This window comes from Typopeltis vanoorti, chromosome 22, assembly GCF_054136105.1.
Source record: "Typopeltis vanoorti isolate ZY-2024b chromosome 22, IOZ_Tvanoo_1.0, whole genome shotgun sequence".
Classification (NCBI taxonomy): Eukaryota; Metazoa; Arthropoda; class Arachnida; order Uropygi; family Thelyphonidae; genus Typopeltis; species Typopeltis vanoorti.
This window is the reverse complement of record NC_143570.1, coordinates 73,893,950-73,917,391: the sequence shown is the minus strand read 5'-3', so window position 1 is coordinate 73,917,391 and position 23,442 is coordinate 73,893,950. Positions and strand designations below refer to the sequence as shown.

The 23,442-nt window shown below is 33.6% G+C and overlaps 1 protein-coding gene across 1 annotated transcript in view; it reads right to left on the bottom strand.

Moving 5' to 3' along the window:
- kto (mediator complex subunit kohtalo) overlaps positions 1–23,442 on the bottom strand; it is a 693,083-nt gene that overhangs the window by 13,258 nt on the left and 656,383 nt on the right. Inside the window, exon 40 of the mRNA XM_090412482.1 lies at positions 14,752–14,956. Coding sequence (XP_090268608.1) covers positions 14,752–14,956 — 205 coding nt within the window. The remainder of the gene's footprint in view (positions 1–14,751; positions 14,957–23,442) is intronic.

Here is a 23,442-nt window from a genome sequence, read left to right as displayed (position 1 = left end):
AAAGACCTACCAGATGTTCAGTTGTTTGCTGATGATGTGAAAATAGGTACAGCAATCAGGATGCTACTGATATACAGCACTTCCGGAATGATTTGAATAAGTTGGACAAGTGGGCAAACGATAATGCTATCAGTTCAATTTCAATGTTAGTAAGTGAAAATTCATGCATTTTGGTGTGATGAGATTTCTAAAAGCATATTATATCAATAGGATTATAGTACAAGAACCTGGTGAAGTTAGGGATTTTGGAGTTATGGCAGATAAGAATGTGAAGTTGAAAGTTCACGTTGCAAAAAACTGCAAATGCAACTCAGAGGATAACTGTGATGTTGGAACATACAATGCCATGAAAGGATAAGGAATTCATTTTGCATCCCTACAAGGTTTTGATACAACTGCACCTGGACTATGGTGCACAGATTTGGTCTCTTCGGTTCCAAGGAAATAAAGAAGGTGTGAAAGGGCTGCAGAAAAGAACAACAAAGATGATATCAAGATTATGGAATGCAGGCTATGAGAACAGATTGAGCATATGTGAACTGCAGACACTAGTAAAGAGGAGAAAGAGGAATGATGTGATAGAGGTTTATAAATACATTTTGGAAAATCATGGAGACAACTACCATGTTTGAGTAAAACTTTAGTTTAATATAAACCAAAATCCACACTCGACATTTCGACCTTTATATCAATATCATCTTCTGGAGCATATATACTATATACAGAGAAATAAGCTGCACTACAATCTACATCGTTTGCTAAAGTTACCTAACCGTTACAACAATTATTGGCCTGACCTTTGGTGAAAAAAAAAAAAAAAAAACCCTTTACTACATGAACGCTAGAGTCATTATTATTATCTATTGGTTGTAACATTACACTGGGCTGAGGAACAATAAGTCTATATATATATATATATATATATATATATATATATTAACAACATGATTATATATATAAATTCCGACCAGTTAGTATGGAATGGTTTTCAATACTAGATGAAGGTTGCCTAGAGTTTTGAAGTATGCTAGATACTAAATATTAAGTAGGCTGAATATGTGCCATCCAGATTCTTGGAATTTTCATGCCACCATTATTGTTGATATTTGGCTGGTTTATCAGAAGTTCGCAGGCTTCCTTAAATTTTCTTTCATACCAGGTTTTTGTATGGTGTAAAGAGTGGGTACTTTTCCAGTCAATTTGGTGTAAGGTGTTGAGAGCGTGATCTGAGAGGCCTGCTTCACCAAAATTGTTATATTTAATGTGTCTTATGTGTACTTTCTTACGTATAGGGATTGTACGTCCAGTTTCACCAATGTATGGTAAGTTATAGGTGCAGTAGATGCAATAGACTTCAGGATGTGCTAATGGGAGGAGAGGATCCTTGGAGGAGTTGAATATGTTATTAAATTGTTAAATACCAAAAATGTTATATTTAATGTGTCTGTGTACTTTCTTACATATAGGGATTGTACGTCCCGTTTCACCAATGTATGGTAAGTTACAGGTGCAGTGGATGCAATAGACTCCAGGATGCGCTAATGGGAGGAGAGGATCCTTAGAGGAGTTGAATATGTTTTTAAGTTTTGTAGGTGGTTTAAAGGTGGCGTTGAGATTATTTATATATAAAATTTAATATTTTTTATTATTTTTAATAAAATAAAATAAAAATAAAATATTTAATAACATAAAATTTATATATATATAATCATGTTGTTAATATATATATATATATATATAGACTTCTTGCTCCTCAGCCCAATGTAATGTTACAACCAATAGATAATAAAAGTTTTACTCAAACACGGTAGTTGTCTCCATAATTTTCCAAAATGTATTCTGATCACCGTTTAGGCCTCAAAGAAAGGTCCTCATCATCCATGAAGATGATACAAGCGTTGCAATCGGTACGTTAAGCTAAAGATACGCATTTCCCTTATGATCAATCGGCTGGCCTTTTTAAAGAAATGCAGAGACAGTAATCTTATTCCCAACTGCATCAAGCTGAAAAAGAAATTTACGTCAGCTAAAGTACTTCGGATCTATGATCACACAGAGAAAGCAATACTTAGAGAACAAATCCAAACAGCCCGCAAAAATCTAGCAATAACTCAAAATCAAGTGTTCAAAAGTGCAATCTGAACTATCGAGTTATATAAATCCAGATATTCTATGTGTGCTTGAAAGAATTACTGCCAATTCGGCTAAATATATTCTAGAAAATAATAAAGAAAAACTTAAGGCCAAATTTCACATTTTGAAACATTGCCGAATTGTGACCGCCAATCATACGAATCCAACCAATCAGGAGATCTCCTCTCCGATAAACAGCTCCAACAGTGAGCAACAAACAAGTGAGACAAGGAGCGACCAACCACCGGCAAGCAAGAGTCATGTGATCAACTTATCAAGCCACACCTTAAATAATGGCCAACTTTCACTACTTGATAAAGGCCTTAACTTCGCAATAGCACCTAAAAGTGTTAATAAATTGGATTTTATATACCACATAGAAAGAGGCATCAGGTCCCTACCCACTAATATAGCGATAAAATACGATTAGAAACCAGCAATGTCCCGAATAATAAGAAACCAAGCATAGCAATCTTACAAAAATGGAACTAGCAGCAATCAAGTCATTGAAAGCTAATCAAGACAATTATAACAAAATTGGATAAAGGCAATGCCACTGTCGTCCATGACAGGTCAACATCCATTCATCAGATGAATCAACTACTCTCCAATAACAGCACCTATCAGCTGGTAAACTATAACCCAACTAACAGAATAAAGAAAAAAACCAAGAAATTACTTAATTCCATCACTTCTTGGTCATCAGACACGGTTAAAAAATTTATACCCCATTACGCCTGCGCTCCCAGAATATATGGTGTCACGAAAGTACAAACAAAACGTGCTGCTTCGACCGATTGTGGAAGGAATAGCTATCCCTAATAACCACCTAGCCAAGAAATTAGTGTCAACGCTCAAGGAGTTGGTAGGTCATTTCCCCTCCTACATAAAGAAGGCACAACACTTTATAAACAAAATTAAAAACATAACACTCAACAAAGATGATCTATTAGTCGGTTTCGACATTTCTGCCCTTTTTATAAATGTCCCAATCAATGACACAATTCTTCTCCTACGGAACAAATTTCCATCTGACATTACAGCCCTCTTTGTTCACATACTACGTTCTGGTTACTTCATGTGGCAAAATAAATTTTATCTACAAAAAAGAAGGTATGGTCATGGGCTCACCCCCCCCCCCCCCAATTGCTAACTTCTATATGGAGGCTTTTGAGCAAAGTGCTCTTGATTCCTTCACCCTAAAACCTACAGTGTGGCTTAGATACGTTGACGATGTGTTCATTATCTGGCCACATGGGTGACAAACATTAAACACATTCCTTAGCCACCTGAACAAACAACATGAACACATACAATTTACTATCGAAATTGAAAATCAGAACTCGCTCCCATTCCTGGATACACTGGTCACACGTCTTCCTTTGGGCAGTCTATCCTTCATGGTCTACTGCACCCCCACACACACTGGCCAATATATACATGCTAATTCATACCACCACCCATCACAAAAAAACATGGAGTCATTATCACCCTTAAAAACAGAGTTATAACAATTTGCTCTAACCAGTAAGCTCTTAAACAAGAACTAAAAATCATCAGCTACGCTTTTATAAATAATGGCTATAACAAAAATACTATTAATAAAGTTCTTCATAAAACATCATCAAAAAAGAATCTAGATTACAGTAAAACTATAGCCATCCCATACATTAAAGGGTTGTCAGAAAAAATCAACAGAATCCTACACCATTATAATCTCAATGCCACCTTTAAACCACCTACAAAACATATTCAACTCCTCCAAGGATCCTCTCCTCCCATTAGCACATCCTGGAGTCTATTGCATCCACTGCACCTGTACCTTACCATACATTGGTGAAACTGGACGTACAATCCCTGTTCTTTCTTACATATAGGGATATGGAGGGATATTAAATATAACACCAAAATTGTTATATTTAATGTGCCTTATGTATAACAATTTTGGTGAAGCAGGCCTCTCAGATCACGCTCTCAACACCTTACATCAAATTGACTGGAAAAGTACCCCCTCTTTACACCACACAGAAACCTTGTATGAAAGAAAATTTAAGGAAGCCTGCGAACTTCTGATAAACCAGCCTAAATATCAAGAGTAATGGTGGCATGAAAATTCCAAGAATTAGTATCTAACAGGGCCGGTTTTATCATCAGGTGAATCTAGGCAATCGTCTAGGGGTGCCAGATTTTGCTACATAAAACTAACAGGAACTCCTGTATTCCATAAAATTCATGTATGTAAGTGTACCATTTCTTTGCTGGACATATATACACGTCCAGCAAACCTGGATAATATTCTGTCCACCTGCTGAAAGAACATAGATAAGAAGTGTAGTTTGACCGTCATGTCCATTAGAAGGGGCAATAATCCTTTACGTTGAAAAGAACACTTAACTAGATTACTTGGCATACATAGTAGCTACGTTCAGCTGCCTACAGCAAGAATCGCAGTTGCTTGCCGTTTGCTCGGTAACTGGAATCTAAGTTATATCAGACTAAATATCTATGAGTTATATTCATTTTGCTGCTTGTTTTTATCATATAATTATAGTTTTTAATGCCAGTGCAAAATAAGAAATCCTTTCATACTTTCTTCACCTCATATTGTATCACTATGGAAGATCAATGTCGCTATCAATTTTTTGGCTAATTATTTTAATCACTAATACATTTTAAAATTCTCCCAGAACTTGATTGAAGATAATTATTTTTGTGAAACAATTATTTTATAAATTCATGAAAATCCAAATCTAAAAATGAATACAGCCTCCATCTGTTCCAAATTAAGTTTTCTTTTTATTCTATTTTATTTATTTTATTTTATTTTATATATTTTATTTAATTTTTATTCATAATCTTAGCTCGAAGGTTGGTTCACAGATTGGGTGAAGGTTTGCACTTTTAAATTTTGCTTTACAGAGAATCATGTAATGCATAATGTAAATTTAATGTAAATCTTGAATCATATCATGTAATGCATAATTTTTATAAACATAATCTGTAGGGTTTTTTTTTGCATTTCAACTTTCTTGGTTTCCCCCAATCACCCTACAAGTCAAAATAAACGGCAGTTATGAAGTCAACTGTTATGTACATATTTTCGGCTAATATGCAGCAGTTTTGAAGTAGTGATATTTTCTCTACACTTTATCCTTCAAAACATGTGTAGGTGCATGCGTCAAAATGAAATTTTATTTCCAAAATTTTCAAAACAGAATTAATTCGCCTTTATGGCTAACTCCCCCTCCCAAAATTATCACCACACACACACACAAAATACTACTAAATAACATATGTGCACTTTTTTTTTGTTTGAATTCGTTATTTTTCCAAAGTAATTGTACTATTGCAGTTTTAAGCAAAAGACAAAGGCGAAGAATCTCTGATAAAATACCATTGGATATAAATTTTTGATATTAAAAAGACTCACAATCGTAAACCCCGAGTAATGCAGTTTGGCATCATTTGTTGTTCATTAAAAAAAAAAAAATCATTCCTAAAATGGAAATGTGCGACCCATATAATTTTATTCTGCGAAGAAAGGAAGCGAAATGTCATATTTATTTCAATAAATGTTATTTAAAAAATATAAATATTTGACATATTTCCAATGTAAACAAACGTTTTGATTATTTATTTTCGCACATGTGAAATTCGTTTTTATTTGGGAAGAGACGCAATAAATAAATTGTGCAGCAAAAAAGGATCAAATATCACAGGACAGTAAAGAAATTCCAAGTAATACAGTGCACATAAAGACAATAATCCATTAACGGCAGGAGGGGGGGCGGGTAATTGCAGTTTAATAGATAGAATGCTGATGAAGTTTCATCAGCATTTCACATTTTTATTAGGTCAAAGGAATTTTGAGTATATTTGCAAACAGATATATTCCACATAACTTAGCCAGTTTTGTTATAAAAAGTGCTGCATTTGAAGAATATTAGCGGCATAGTAATAAAATAGCAAAATTCATAATGCTTCAGAATAACTTGATAATTTTGATAATACCAAAAAAAGATGAGACATATCTGTAGAAATCTATTATTAGAGTCCTTTTAATTATGAGCTATATAAAGATATATTTAATAAATTGGTTGTATTTTTGTGTTTTTAATTAAATAAACTAGTTTCATTTTGTCACAGATGGTTTTTGCTTCTGAACTACCTGGACTATTGTTCTTATCAATATTACTAAATTCTAATCTCCTTATCTGGAAATTTTCTCTTAGTAAATGTTTGACTTGTGTTGACCAATCACTGACTTAGCAGTTTAATCCAGAGATTAAAGATATGGTCAGTTTAATCCATAACGTTCTTAAGAATATTTCACCCTGTGATTTCCCAGAATCCTGTTAGGAAAGAATAGATCGCTGAGTATTGAACTTGCGATCATTTTGAAACATGTTCCTGAGACAACAGAGGTTTTTTTGTGTGCTGCTGCTATTTGTATTAATTAGTGGGTAAGAGCAGTTTCTATATCACATAAACAGAGCATTTGATTTTCAAGTTTATTATTATTTATAAATTAAATTGATAACGTCGAGTAAAAAGTGGATGTTAGTATGTTAGTGAGCATAGCAAGTTATCATTACTATTGATTGCCTCTACATTTTAACTAAAGCTGGAATTATGCTTATTACTGCAACTTAAAAAAAAAATCAAATCTGGAGTTGAATAAATCTTAATAATTGTGCGATAAAGTTGGAACTGAATTAATCCTGTATATATATATATATATATATATATATATATATATTATATGCTTTTTATGTGAATCACAGGTATCCAGTAAGTAAGGTGGTCTCGCACTAGGCAACAAAATTTACCTTTCACCTAAAGTTGGGTGGTTGGAAAGCAGATACGTTACCATTCAGTCAACCAGGGAGGCATACTGTGCATGTTACTGCAAACTGAAACGTTTTATATTTATATTCAGATCCATGTTGTAATTCCATAAATATAATGATTTTTGCTACAATTTTTATTACCGTAAATTCGAATTTTTATTTTTAGTGAGAATATCTGAACTTTACAGTTGATGAAGTTCCTATTTTTACATTAATTAGCAAGCTTAAATTGATTGCATTTATATTCTTTTCTTTTTTTTTTTTTTTTTTAAAAAAAACTTTTATCCTTATACTAAATTATTACCATACCTTTTAATATTTTTTCAGTATTCAGAATTTTTGTAGCAGCTATGATAATTTGCAGTGTTGAAATGAATAAAAAATTATTTAAGAAGCAACGTGCACCACAATAAAACAAGTGACCTGTTGTTATTATGCACTGAATCAGATATAATGGACTCGATTAATTATGATGACATTATAGATATATTTACTAAAACCAAAGCTAGAAAAAAAAACTTTTAGTTATTGATTTTTTTTATTTAAATTTGAACTGATTTATTTTTATACTTTTTTTAAAATGCAAATATATGTATACCAATGTTGTATTGTGTTATTAAAATGAGTTATTATGGAAATGTTGACAAACTAAAAAAAGAGCTTATTTTTGAGACCTCATAATGATGTTGCACCTCAGGCCTCCAAAAGTATAAATGCGGCCCTGGACACTGCCTGTTTGTAATGCTAGTGGTGAACGCTCATTCTCTGTACTTAAACGTGTTAAAAATATTTACACAATTTTTTAAGTCAGATGCATTTGAGAAATTTGTCAATTATGTTCATAGAAAACGATATTGTTGAATTATTAGATTATAAATATATGATAGATAAGTTATAACTTAAATGTATTATATATAATTGATAAATACTTCATTAAGTAAATGTATAAACATTTATTTGTGAATTCCTGAATAGTTTAAAGTCCATATTTTTTTATAATTAAGTTTATTTTTATTTATAAATATTTCAGTTACTGGATTTTGAAAGTGGATAAAAAGAAATCGGGTTTTCAATATTGCGAATGTAAAGCGGAAAAGGAAGAAAGATTGAAAAAACAAGAAGGTGCATTTTTAAAATATCTTTGCCAAGAAGATCGTAATTGCATACAAGAAGAAAATCTTCAAGATTATTTGTCTATAGTTTCGATTAATGAATTGGAGGAGAATTTACAGATACCAAAAACTAGATTAAAACATCGAAGAAGAAATCTACAGACCATATGAGTATTGTTGATTCTGAAGCTGGTTGTTCTACAGATCCAATCATCATAAAAGGATTTGATTTTACAAATTTAAATTATAATGATCCAGCAACTTGGTGTCCTCTAAAATTTTCCAATATCAATCAATTATGTCAACTATTAGTTGAACATGGACCTCAACAGATTCATAATTTTGATTTTCTGAAAGAACAATAATAGAAGATTTTCAATGACTCATTATACTCGAAGACTATTTAACGGCGAGACAATGCAGCGTTTGTGGTTATTGTATTCAAAATGCACGGATTCTGCATTTTGCTTCTGCTGTTTATTATTTGATCAATGGCGGATTAACCTTACTGATTCTGGATTGAAGGACTGGAAAAATGCTTCTCCTATTTTAGCTGCACATGAAAAAAAAGTCAAAGACAAGTTGAAAATTACCATAAGTGGAAAGAATTAGAAATTCAAATAAAAGAAAACCATTGATGAAGAGAACTTGCTAGTTATTAGAAAAGAGGAGAAACATTGGGTGCAAGTATTAGAACGACTCTTTGCTTTAGTTCAGACATTAGCTATTCAAAATTTATCATTTCGAGGAACAAATGAGACATTGTTTTCACATGGAAACGGAAAATTTAAAAATTCTTTGAAACTTGGCTAGAAATTTCGAATTTCTAGCTAAGTTTTATCTAATAACGAATGAACATCTTCGAAGAATAAAAGATAAAGATGTGCATTATCTTGGAAAAGATATTCAAAATGAAATAATAAACATCTTCGCCATTGCGATAAAAAAGAAAATTTTAGAATCTGCTGTTGCCACAAAATATTTTTCCATAATTATTGACTGTACGTCCGACATTGGTCACACGGAACAAATGAGCGTAGTATTTCGATTCGTAGACGATTACTAGCACGGTTTCTATAAAAGAACACTTTTTCGGGATTTATAGAAATAAAAAATACCACTGGAGAATTTTTATCAAATGAAATACTAGGAACTTGAGACAAATTTTCATTACCAATACAAGATTTACTAGGTCAAGGATATGATAACGCCAGTAATATGAAAGGTGAGGTAAAAGGTGTGCAGCGATGAATTTCAAATATTAAAGCGAGACCAATGTATGTACCCTATAGTTCACATTCATTAAATTTAGTGGTGAATTGCACTGCTAATACTTTAGATGCCACAGCATTTTTTGACGCAGTACATCGTCTATATGTATATTTTTCCAGTTCAACTCATCGGTGGAATATCTCAAAAGACACAAGTAATTTTACACTGAAACCAGTCTGTGATACATGATGGGAGAGTCAAATTGACTCATTAAAGCGCCTAAGATATAATTTGTCCAATGTTTGCAAAGCACTGCAAGAAATATCTCAAAAGGATAGTTTATGTGGATTAAGTGGAAATACCATGAAATTAAATGCAAGTAGTCTTCTTAAAACTTTAAGTTCAAATTTATCGCATTCTTAGTAATGTGGTATACTATGCTTTTTGAAATAAACTTTACAAGTAAACAACTTCAGAATACAAGCCTTGATATAAATGGTGCCATAAATTGTATTAATGATACAAAGAATTTCTTAATGAAAATCGAAATGAGGATGAATTTGAAAAGATGTTAACAGATGCGAAAAAAATTGCTGGGGTCTTAGGTGTAACGCCTAATTTTGAACAAGAAACAGTTAGACTTAGAAAAAAAAGAAACAATTTGTGTATGAAGCAGAGGATGAATTCATAACAGATTTTAAACAAAAATTAAAGGTAGATTTTTATTTTTCAATTATTGATACTGCAATTGCATCTGTTGATGAAAAATTCAAGCACGTCTACAATTAATGAAAAGTTTGGTTTTCTTTTAAATATATAATTATTTCAAAAAATTACTTCAGCAGAACTGCTTAAAAAATGTTTGATATTGGAAAATTATTTAACACATGATAATTCTAGAGATATTGACGGAACAGATTTATGTAGTGAATTACAAATAATAGCAAGCCGAATTTCAGCAAATAGTTCCTCATTAGATGTTCTGTCATACATACAAAAATGATAACTAGTGTTCCAAATGTGTTTATTCCTCTGAGAATTTTTTCGACATTGCCAGTATCGGTAGCAAGTTCAGAAAGGAGTTTCTCGAAATTAAAACTTGCACTCGCTCTACGATGGCTCAGGAACAACTCACTGGTCTAACAATAATATCTATAGAGCACGAAATTGCATCTACAATCAATATAGATGAATTAATTCAAAACTTTGCCAAAGCAAAAGCCTGAAAGATTAATTTTCATAATTTTTGTATTTAAGATGTAATAATTTTCTTGCTATACAGATATTAGGAGTAATCATATATGTATACAAATGTATTGGTTTTGATTAATAAATTTTATATATAAACATTTATATATAAATTTCATACACAAATGTTCATAATGATATTATTTTTATAAATATCCCCTTGTGTAGGTGTACGTGTGCTTATGTGAGTATGACGCACTAATCAAGAGCAATCCCTTGATTAGTGTGCCTAATGAGTTTTTTAAAACAGGCACATTAATCGAAAATCCACTAATCGAATATAATAACCTATGGAAAAAATTATAATTCTTCCTGAAATTTATTTTATAAACCTTAATTTTTTTTATAAAATAATTAACGTATGTCTCAGGGCCTAGTTAAAGTAAAACCATGAAGCTGAAAGACAATAAAACATATTCAGAATATAAATTTTATTATTCTACTCCTTAACAAAGAATTGAGCTAATGTAGTCTGGTGGGCATTTTGTTTCTTTTTTTTCATACAACCGATGGTATGGCCCTATTGCCTCTTCTACTCTTCTGGAAATTTTACTGCTTCTCTATTCATCATGGTCAGCCTCTGCATTGTTGCTTAAAAACTTCGCTTGTACGAAAAATATTATACACCACCATTTGTTGTAATCGACTTGAAGGCAATTTTTATGACCGATCATAAACAGCGGTATTCTCTTTCCCAAATGTTGAAAGGTTTCAATGTGTGAAAATTAACGATACACAAATGTTATTAGGCGTTCTGGGTCCGAGCTTTTTGACATATTCTCGAATATTATTCTCCTCAGAATATTTCTACTATAAAATATTTATTCATAAAAAATGCTTAGAAAACTAAAATGTCAAATTCCGGTAACTTCTCGCAGAACACAGTTTGGGAAACCCTGGTATGCCATTAAAAATAATTTTTTAAAATGTTTTAAATCAGTAACTAAATTATTTCATTCTGGTGAGTGATTTTTTAAAATAGTTAGCCATAAAAATGTATAGACAGAAAATTTTTAAATCTGTAACATTTATTTTTAAGATATAGGAGCACTAATTGAATTTGGGTATCGAAAAAAATGACGCACTAATTACTGCATAGAGACAATGTATAGGGGTGCCTAAATTTTCTTTGCCTAGGGGCATCAGATACTCTCACACTGGCCCTGGTATCTAGCATACAAGGACTCTAGGCAACCTTCAGCTAGTATTGAAAACCATTGCATACTAACTGGTCGGAATTTATATATATATATAGACTTGTTGCTCCTCAGTCCAATGTAATATTACAACTAATAGATAATAATAAGACTCTAGCATTGATGTAACAAGGTTTTTTTTTTTCCACCAGAGGTCAGGCCTATAATTGTTGTAACGGTTGGTCAGTAACTTTAGCAAACCATGTAGATTGTAGTGCAGCATTTTTCTCTGTATATAGTATATATACTCCAGAAGATGACCTTGATATAAAGGTTGAAACATCGAGTGTGGATTTTGGTTTGTATTAAACTAAAGTTTTACTCAAACACGATAGTTGTCTCCATAATTTTCCAAAATGTATTCTGATCACCATATAAGCCTCAAAGAAAAGAGGTTTAATAAACCTCTAAAAAGGTCTTGGAAGGTGGGAAGAGAACAAGAGGGCATCCATGGAATTTAAGTTTGTGTGCAAAGAAAGGGGTGAGAGTTTGATTTTTCTCTCACAGAGCAGTGAGTGTATCCAGTGTGCTCTCTCACACTATACTGGCAACACATATTTATGTATGAAGGTGTGTTGCCAGTATAGTGGCAACACACCTTCATACATAAAAAAAACTCAGCCCACTTCAACGGCAGCATCCAAAACCTTACACTCAAACACACTGACATAATGGTAAGTTTTGATGTCTCCTCCCTATTCACAAATGTCCCACTCAAAGAATCCTTAGAACTAATCTAAGCTAAATTTCCTCCCGATATCACAGCCTTATTTCTGTTCACAATGAACTAAGGCTATTTTGTTTGGCAAGGAAAATTCTACAAATAGAGGGGACAGCCATGGGTTCTTCACTCTCCCCACCCTTGGACAACTTTTATATGGAGATTTTTGAAGAGAAAGCCTTAAACTCTGCACCACAAAAACCAACCATTTGGCTTCGCTATGTAGATGATGTGTTCGCTATTTGGCCACATGGCTCCGATGCACTCCTCTCCTTCTTAACACAATTAAACAACCAACACCCCAGAATCAAATTCACCCTGGAAGAGGAAAAAAACAACTGCATTCCCTTCTTAGACACACTAGTCACCCACCAACCTGATGGAACCTTGGTTTTCTCAGTATATTGAAAACCCACCCATACAGGCAGATATATTCGCCAACAATCCCACCACCCCTCCTCACAACAATATGGAGTCATTAAGACACTACACAACAGGGATAAACTTATCTGCTCAAATGACAATGCCCTAACAACAGAACTAAACTACATTCTCAACACTTTCTCAGCTAATGGCTATCCCCCCAAAAAAATATTGAAATCAGTAAACCACAACACCCCCCCACCCCCCTCACAACAAGGATTACTCTAAATCCATCACCATACCCTATATCCGAGGCACCTCGGAAAAAATCACAAAAATCCTAAAAAAACATAACTTAACTTCTTGTTACAGACCATATAAAAAATTGGCATCCTTTCTCCGCTCTACTAAAGACCCCCCCCCCCACCTACCTGGTGTATACCAGGTCCCTTGCAGCTGTAAGCTGTCCTATTTTGGCCAAACAGGCAGGACAGCAAATATCAGAATTTCAGAACACAAGGACTACATACGTTTTCACCAATACAGCCACTCTGATCTTGCTGACCATGCGCTGGATACCTGCCATAGAATACAGTGGAAGAAAGCCAGGATAATACACCATAGCAAATACAAATATGAAAGGCTTTTCATGGAATTAGCTTCAGCCCTAAGAAACGATCCAAACCTCAACAAATTTGGCTGCATGAGACTGCCTCAAATTTGGGAAACCTACATCAGAAGACCTTCAGCCAAATCTCCCAAGAATACCAACACTGCCTGCTAGAGGGCACCATCAGGACTTTAGGAGAAATAACAGCTTCCTACTTCTTCCTCACTTACTGTTTTGTTGTGCCTGCGTGCACGTGTCTTGTACTTAAGTTCTTGAAAATGCCGAAATATTGAAGTATATTAAAATTTATTTTTATGTATATCCTAGTACGTTGTAATTTCCTTAAATTATATAGTGAAAATGCATAACCAACGTCTAAGCCTTTCCATGAGAATTACTATAGTTGAAGTTTCCTATAAATTGCTAACCCTCCCTACTGAGCTTATTTGCTGATTCATACCATACACATCATCATTTGCATCTCTTAGCCTACAGCAGCAACTAACTATTTATTTTGTCCTGTTGGCCTCTACTTTATCTTCAATGACCTACTGCTGATCTACTATCAATAATACTTTTCCTCCATCCTATTCTCTATACTCAGTGAAAATAATAAACCTCTCGAACACTAATTATACCATCATCTGTCGTCTCACTAATGTAAATAACTTCTGACATTAGAGAACATAAAGTGCCATAGCCCTTCTTCTAACTGCCCTTACAATCTTAGTTAAGTGAAATTTTATTTTAAATGTAACACAGGTGGGAATAACTCCAGTATTCTGGTTTAACTTCTCAGTTAGACCGGAATACTGTATTGTGTGTTTTTGTAGGCGTTATTGCAATTTTAATATTGTATCTCTGATACGATATCTCTGTGACAGAGACAAATCCTGGAAAGAGAGAAAGGCTCCCACCAGTTGTTGCTTAGCTAGGCATAGTGAAACACTATTCACACTTAAGATGACATTCAGGAGAATACAACCTTAATGAGCATCACCCATTCTGCTGAAGAACACCAGCATCCCTTTCCCTGACACAGTGAAGTTGCAAGCAGGACCTGAGGAAATTCACATAATCAATGAAACAAATACGGTTCAGTATTTGTTTCATGATCAATGAAACAAATATTGCACTGTTAAATGACAATCTTTAGCAATGAACGGTGCACACAAGATTTCAAAAACTGGATGAATTACTGACTTGTTGCCATGCAGGTGTAGTATCAGTTGCATCAGAAGAACCAAAATATGTTGTACATTATAATGTAAATATATGTTTCAAACACATTATTATTATGACATACCTGCCAGGCTGAGGCATATACTGTCCTTGTTGATTTCTTATAGTGTTAGGACCCATGATTCCAGGTCCTGTTTGAGAACCACCATATGACTGATTGAATCCAGTTAACATTGAACTTGATCGTGTCTCCATCATTCCTGCATTCTGCTGCAGTGGTGGTGGTGGAGGTGTGTTGTAACTTCCATAATTTTGACTCATTGCGGAAGCTTCAAAATAAAAAAAGAAAAGAAAAACATAATGCATAACAAATTAGTAAATATAATGTAACAGAATGAAAATTTGTATATAACATCTTTTTTTATTAGTGAAAAAAATTATTTTTAGTTAAAGCAATTTTGGAACTACAGTAACTTTTGATGTTTGAAAACAGTCATGTTTGATGTTTACCTAGTATAGTAAAATGTTCATTTTGAATAGTGAATTTATTCATTTTAAAATTAAAAAACCCAACATGTTACTCAACTTTCAGATATGCTCTTTAAGCTCATTTCCATTAGTCATATGTAAGCGGCAAAATCTGTTTTGTATCTATATAATGTAACATAACATTCTCTTAACAACATAAGTTTAACAGAATGAATATAGCACAGAGACATCACTAGAGATACAATTATAAAATTGTACAAGCATGCACAGAAACATAGAAAACAATAAATGGAAAAAAGGTTAGACTGGAAACCTAAAGTTATGAAGGGTGTCTACTATGGGTGCTGTTGGCTAGCCTTAGCTGTTGGGTGAGAGGCCTAAGAATAAAAGTTTCTCAAATCTTGGGAAGTTTAACATAACATATTTATGTAGATTAAGTTGTTTTTTTTAAAAAAAGCTGCTGCTGATTCTAAATAAATTATCTGAAGTTTCCATTTGTTGCAGTGAAGCAGCCTTTTTTCTTTTTCTTTATTTGATTCTGTGCAAGATACTGAAGGCATGGTCAGCTAAACTTCACTGATCACAGTTATGGTGGTGGATGTATTTCTTGTGTTCTTCAAAGCATATGTCAGCAGATCTCCCAGTCTGACCATAATATCATAATCTGCAAGAACAGGGAACCTTGTAAACACTTAGAACAGAGAGAGGATCCTTAGAAGAGAGGATAAGGGCAGCCAGCTTCAGATGAGGTTTGAAAGCAGTACACAGATTACATTTCTTTAAAGTGCTGGCTATTTTATCTGAAATGCCCGAGATATAGAGAATAGTGACAGCGTTACTGTTACCTGCAAGTATTTTGCTAAGATTTTTGGCATTGTAGACACTGGACAGGAAGTTCTGGCAAATAAAGGAGGGTTCAGCCTGGAACGCTCCTTTATATAAGGGAAACCTTGCTGAAACAGGGGTTGGACACTCAGTTGACATGAGTGTTAATAATATCATCTTGTATAATGGAAAAGTTTATGTAAGTATCTACCAATGTGGGATTTCTGTAAACACAAAGAAAGAGTGCCAATTGGAAAGATGGCACTCTTTCTTTCTTATGGCACATTAGAACCTCCTGAGAAATTTCTCAGGAGGTTCTAATGTGCCCTGCCTGAGAAATTTCTCAGGCACATTAGAACCTCCATTGATTTCACTTAAGTGAAATCAATGGAGGTTCTAATGTGCCTGAGCCATGTGGCCACATAGAAAACACATCATCATTGTACCTTAGCCACACAGAGTGTTTGAGAGTGGTAGTATCAAGAGCATGTTTTTCAAAATGTTCCATATACAATAAAAATTGGGGGGGGGGGGAAGCCCATAATTGTACCCTTTATCTGTTTATATATGGTGTCTTATCAAGTCAAGTAATCAATATAGATGGCAAAATTGAAAAGATGAATATTGTCAGGGGGAAGCATTTTTCAATAAAGTGTCAGAAAGGGAGATTTTTACCAATATCTCACTTTTGAATCGAAGTTACCAAGATAACAAACATCATCATTTACCACCAAATTTTGGATTAAATATTTGAAATAAGTGTAATTTTATATTAAATGAAGTATGAGCAGTAAGTGTGGTTAAAGATTTAGCTAATAAGTTACTTTATTGCACCTAGCTTAAAAGAGGGAAGTAGTCAGTAGCATCCACTATGAGATCGAGAGATTATTGAGTTTATGAATTTAAGGCAATCCGTATATTGGTAGGGGGGGCCAGGAACTAAAAGGTTTCAGCTTTTCAATTACCTCAGGAGGCCGAAATTAAACATTTTAATTTTTTTCTTCTTTTAGAACTTTTAGTAATAGAAGAAAAAATTCTTCTTTTAGAAGAACTAAGAACTAGTAGGGTCATAATCCATTCGATTATTCATAATAGTGCTACAGAGTATCAACACCAAGAGATGAAAAAATGAATTACTTTATTGAATTTACTAATCTGGAAAGCTGAAGAGAATGAACTGCAATGTGAAGAAAACACTGCTAACTTGTGGAACTAACACACTAATTCTCCATTCCAAAAAGCCTTATAAGACCACATCTAAACCATTGTGTTCATGGTTATCTAGGTTCCACAGAGATGGATGGTAGTCAAAATCATTCAGCATCAAATGGCAGTAATTGCCATTTGATGCCGAATATTGCAAAGATCAGGGAGAAGGCCTTTCTGAGACCAGATAGTTTGACTTTTCCAAATTAACTTTACGGTTAACAGTATGTACATTGTATCTTGTTAGGACATTACTTCTGTGTCAGCTACAAATTGAATTGTTTCTAATGCTTTACTGTACCAGAGTCCTTGCCACAGTTATAATATAATATGCATGCTGAAAATGTAAATTAGAAAATCAGTGGAATATTAGTAACATTAATAAATTAATCATTTTTTCATCCCTAATGTTGTTTATATTGTGAAGCACAATTATGAATAATCAACAACACCTAAACTCCAATAGATTAATTATTTCTCTGTGCTGTCTTTATTCCATTAAATCTAATTAAACCAGCACATAAGCCTAAATACTCATTTATTCATTCATTTCCTTACCAAGTTAGATGATTCTATTCATATCATAACTCCATCTCTTTCTCAAACTTTAAGACAGCATTCCTTCAATTTTTCCATATGTGCAAAATTCCAGAACCAGATACTATATTGAACATTTAATGCTGAATGATTTTGACTACTGTCCCATCTCTATGGAACCTAGGTAACCCTATCTGGGCACAGTGGTTCAGATGTGGCCTGGTGAAGTGGAGAATTACTACATTATTTCTACAAGTAGTGTGTTTTTTTCTGCATTGCTGTTCATTCTGTTCAGCATTCAACATTAAAACAGCAACTTATACATGTTAGTTATCTATCCACAATACTTTAAACTCTGTTTATAGCTGCCTCTTGCATTTCTTGCAAAGGAAAGCAAGAAATGCACATGTCCTTGCAATATGCAGAACAGTCCTACTTTTTAATTGATATTATTAGATAGTCTAAATGTACCCATTCTATTTTCAAATTTAGTATTTTTATATTTCTTGTTCTTTTATCATATAATTGTAGTTTGTTGTTAATGTTTTTTTTTTTTTTATTATTATTGAAAGAAAAAAAAATGGCCATCGATAGATATGGGAAATTGTTGTAATCATTTCCTGCAGAAAAATATTTTACTTGATGGAAAAAAAGCAATGTTAGAATTGACTTCTTTTCACTAATTTTGTCTAATTATGCTTAGCCAACAGTGGCTTTTAAGTTCTTGCAGAATCGCACATGCAAAATTTTAAAATCACATTCCTTAAAGAAGAGAATTGTGCATATTCAAAAAGAAATATATTTACTACTAGTTTTAATATTATGTAGCAATTCTAAAGTGACTTTATTACTGCTTTATACAATTGGGAAAAAAATTATATGTATGTACTCCCAAAGTGAAGTACATTGTTAATTCTTCTGTGAAGAGTTTGAAAATTAGCTTTAATCAGAAATATCTGTAGATCGAACAGTTAGCTAAATTCCCCCCCCCCCAAAAAAAAGCTCATTGAAGAATGTAATATATTTGCACTTTTTTTTAAAACAATCATACTTTTTCCATAACAGGAGAGAGTATCTGATCATTTATAATAATCTGATGGGACGATTACTCATCATCATTCAGGGCCAGCCCCTGTCACTATGGCGAGTTATCTCTTCCAAGTCATCCTATTTCTGGCTTTCCTCTTCAGAAGTTTAAACTTTTTATGGCATAAATGTCAACAACTTTTTATATGCATTTTTGCAAAAATTACAATAATTAAAAAAAATTAGAATAATTGGAACTGTTTGTTTTCTCCTAAAACAACTAATGCCAAGGCCAAGAAGGAAAAGGTGGTTGGAATAATTAAATTGCAGAGAAATAGTCCAGTTTTAGAAGCGCTTGCTTCAGCAGACGTGGAAGTAAAAAAAAGAAAATAATAAAAATAATAATAATAAATACTCTAATGCCTTTTACTCCCTATAGGAAGTAGGCAAGGCCGTTTAAGCCGTATCTAACTTTTGGAAACCGAGGGGGCAATTCAATCACCACCAGTAGCCAATCAGAGATAGCTGATGAAAGACTATCACCAATTATAAATCACATCCAGTGAAGAGAGGGAGACAGACAAGTGTCACCACCTTGTGGTCCCTAACAACAGTATGTTAATGTCAGTGTGGGTTCCACAATAGATTTTCTTCAGTTTACAAGAGAAAAAAATCCACTTGCCTATGCCTGAGACTGACTAACTCGAGAACCAACCGAAGAAAGAGTTAGAAAAACTTTTTCTAGTCAGCAACTTGATTTGAACTGAGAATGGCTTTCTTCGGGTTGTCTAATGCTAAGAAAGCAAATGCACCTTCCACAGGGCTACACATATTATTTTATTTATTTTCTCAAAACAGTAAAATGAAGTAATGGAATTTGGCAATTGAAATGTGTAATATTTCCTGTGAAAATATAAACCTTTTTTTTTTTTTTTTTTGTAATTCACTATGAGTAGATTTGCTTGATTGATAAATATGGTTTTTAACTTGTATACAAATGTTTAGTTAGACTAGATGCATTTCCTCTACATCTTTCACTGTGTATACAGCTAACAGCATCATTGGGGGTAGCTTAACATAAATAATAAAAATGACAAAAAATTAAATGATTTCCAACAGCAGTTATTATTTGTAAGTTGAAAAGACTGGAATGATAGTCTAATCATGAGTATCATTAGACATGTTACATGCAGTCTATCTATATTGATTATAGGCATACGACAGGTCTTTAACCTTTAATTAGTCACATGGGGTCCAATGATGGATTTTTTGTTGCGATTTCAAGTTTATTGCTCTCCCCACACCGAATCAGTAGCATGCTGGCCATTGGTGCAATCAGGTGTTGGAAATTGTTTACTTTTTTTGTCATTTTTTTTTTATTCATGTTAAGCTACCTCCCGATGATGATTTAGCAATACAGACAATAAAACATGTAGAGGAAATAAATCTAGTATAAATAAACATTTGTACATGAGTTAAAAACCTGGTCTTTATCAAAAAATGCAAACCAGTAGTTAATTGGATAAAAAGTAGTTATAAGTCAGTTCTAGCACGGAGAGGGGAAGCAACATAATTGGAATACCTCACAACAAACAAATTCTGAATTAATCTGAATATCATAAACAAACACTTTCAATTAGAAATATGTCAGATGTTTTCATCTCATATATAGGGAGATCAAAATTAAGGCATTCCTGATTAAAGCCTTGTGCAGTGCCATCCAGTGATCAAAATGATGTAAAACTTTGCAAGAGTACACTGTGCATCATGCAGAAGCAATATCTGAGAAAAAAAAAGTTCCAAAATTCATCACCAGGCACTGCAAACACCAAATGCATGGAATTTTCATGTTACACAACTCAGCAGGTGCTGGGGGGGGGGGGGGTTAAAAGATGGCCATGGAATTTTTTCCTTCTTTCTGGTTGTTAATACCATCCACAGTGATGGCACCAATCTTGTCCCAATGTGCTTTGCTGATGAAGCTGTACTGTCTAAACAACTGTAATGCTGCAATCACTGCCTGAACAAATGTTGATAAGGTCCACTATCTCCATTTGCTCTGAGATTAATGATTAGTTGTTTTGAAAAAACAGGATCACTGAGAGTTAGACTTGGCAGAAGTCACAAATTAATCAGTTTGCAAAGGTTGAATGAAGTAGCTACTGCCGTTGTAGAGCAAGCCATGAAAAACAGCATTGGTTCCTGCAGTGCACGTGCTATATCAAGACACATAGATGTGTCTTACACAAATGTTTGGAAAATTCTATGGAAGATTCTGTATTTCTACCCATTTAAGATAACCCTGAGTTGCACCCACATGATTTTAATAGTTGACTGACATTCGCTTTAACATTGCTTGATTGAGTGGAGTTGGACACTGCATGATCATATATGATTTTGTGGAGAGAGATGGGGCTCACCTTCACCTGAATGGAGCTGTGAATACCCACAATTGCTGGGAATGGACTCTGCAAAACCCAGATGAAATCCAAGAAATTTCTTTGCATTCACCCAAAGTTACTGCCAAGAGGTATGATATGATAAACAATTTTGTTGTGCCACAGCTACAGCAGCATCTGTGCAAGAATTCAATCATTTTCATTCAGGATGGGGCCACCATGAAATGTTCTCGAAGAACCTCCTATATAGAGGCCTCATTTACCTGATCCCCTGTGACTTCTGGCTCTGGGGATTTTTCAAAGAAGAATTTATCGGGATCATTCTGATAACTTGCCAACTCTGAAAGACAGCATAACGCAGCATGAGCGCAACATCAGTCTCAACCAGCTGCATCCTGCCTTTGAGCACGCACACACACAACACACTGTGCAAAGGATGCAGTTTGTAGCATAGTGGGAAGGGCAGCACATTGAACAGTACAGCCTGTGAATACATAATGAAAGTGAATAAAAATGTGCTATTTATGCTCGTGTCACTTTTCTCTTTCTTACACACAAAAATAAAAATTACTACATCTACATTTGGCACATCATACAACGCCTCTGATAGTGAATTTTGACCCCCCCACACACACATGGGGGGGGGGTCAAAATTGCTTCCACGTAATGCAAAATATATTCCTGCAAAATTTCACAGAATTTGGATCGCTGGGTGGTGCTCCACAAGGCCTTAAACAGGGATACTTGCATTTTGACCACCCTGTATTTGTAGCAGTTAAGAACTTATATTATCATTGAAATAAGCAATGCAAAAAAAAATCATCCATTGCATTCCTAAGCTAAAATATTCCTTACATAAATTTGTAATATTAAAAAAAAAAGTCTCAAAATCAAAAAGCAAATGGAAAATTATAAATAAAAGCAGAACAACAATGTATTTAAAACTATAAAAATGATGACAACCATTTAAGCTACGTTTGCAAGCAAATCATTTTCCTTTCGTTTATGCAGTCCATTCTTTTGGTTTATATTAAACCGAAGTTTTACTCTAACACAGTAGTTGTTTCCATGATTTCCAAAGATGTATTGTTCAAATCATTTTTTCAATATCTGAACATTAAAAAAAAAAAAAAAATCATTTAACAAAATTATTTTCAATGTAAGTTTGGAAATGGGTTAAAAATAATTTCCATAATATTTTCATAAAAATGAAAAACACAATAAAATAAAGTTCCAATGCGCTGATTTGAAGAATAAAAGATTGCAAATATTTCGAATGATATATAAATATATAGCTAAAATTGATTTCACATCATATTTAGAAATAGACATAATTTATTTTACTTTCTAGATGCAAATTTATTTTTACATCACTTGCAAACTAACAATACTGAAAATATAAAAATGCTGAAAGACAGTTTGGTACAGTTAATCGGTTAACAGCTTTAACAGTAAGGGATTTACAGTGGAGCATGACAAGATGAAAGTAAAAAAGCTGCTCATGTTTGTAACCTTGAGAATTTGCACATTTGTTCATATATTTGGTCCATTTCAGCTGGTAGACAGGATAACAAAGCTATGCTATCCTTCCTTCTCTTCCTCTATAGAGAAGGAAGTGCCATTCACCCAAATCTGTAAGTGGATCCTATATTCTCTACCTTACCTTAATGACCAATCACAAGATTCTAACTCTAACTAGCTAGATTACTCCTAGCTCCATCCTAGTATAATGGAATTATCTTGCTCTACCACCACTCATTAGAAACCATCCTTGTGCTGAGACTCAAGTGATACAACCATGTCAAGGACAGTGCTAATTTGCTTGTACATTCCTTTAGCATGAATGCTAATATCCCATCTAGTCCTACTATGTTTGAATCAGGCTCTTGCAATAGCATTAGCTAATGAGTGAACCTGGAACATAGCAAACCTAACAAAAGTAAACACATACTAACTCAGTCATTTCTAGTGCATCTGACACTTTCCAATCTGCATTCACTAAGGATAGTCTTCCATAGTCATTCTTCCTTTTACCTGCCACATAACAAAAGCATTCTCATGGATTTCCTTTCTATTTAGTCTGATATTTTGCCTTTTTTTCTTCACAATGGTTGTTGGAAGATTTTCCACTTGGTTATATTATAAATTAAAGATGCCAAGAAATTATATTCTTGGTTTAATCTTTTATCCAAGTGTAAGCAAAAAGAGTTACCAACTCCTTGAGTGTTCCCGCTAATTTTTTGGCTAAGTAATAAGTTGGGCTATCAATCCCTTCGACTATGGGCCTTAATTGTGTGTTTTCTTTGTGAATTTTCGGTAGCCCGTAAATTCTT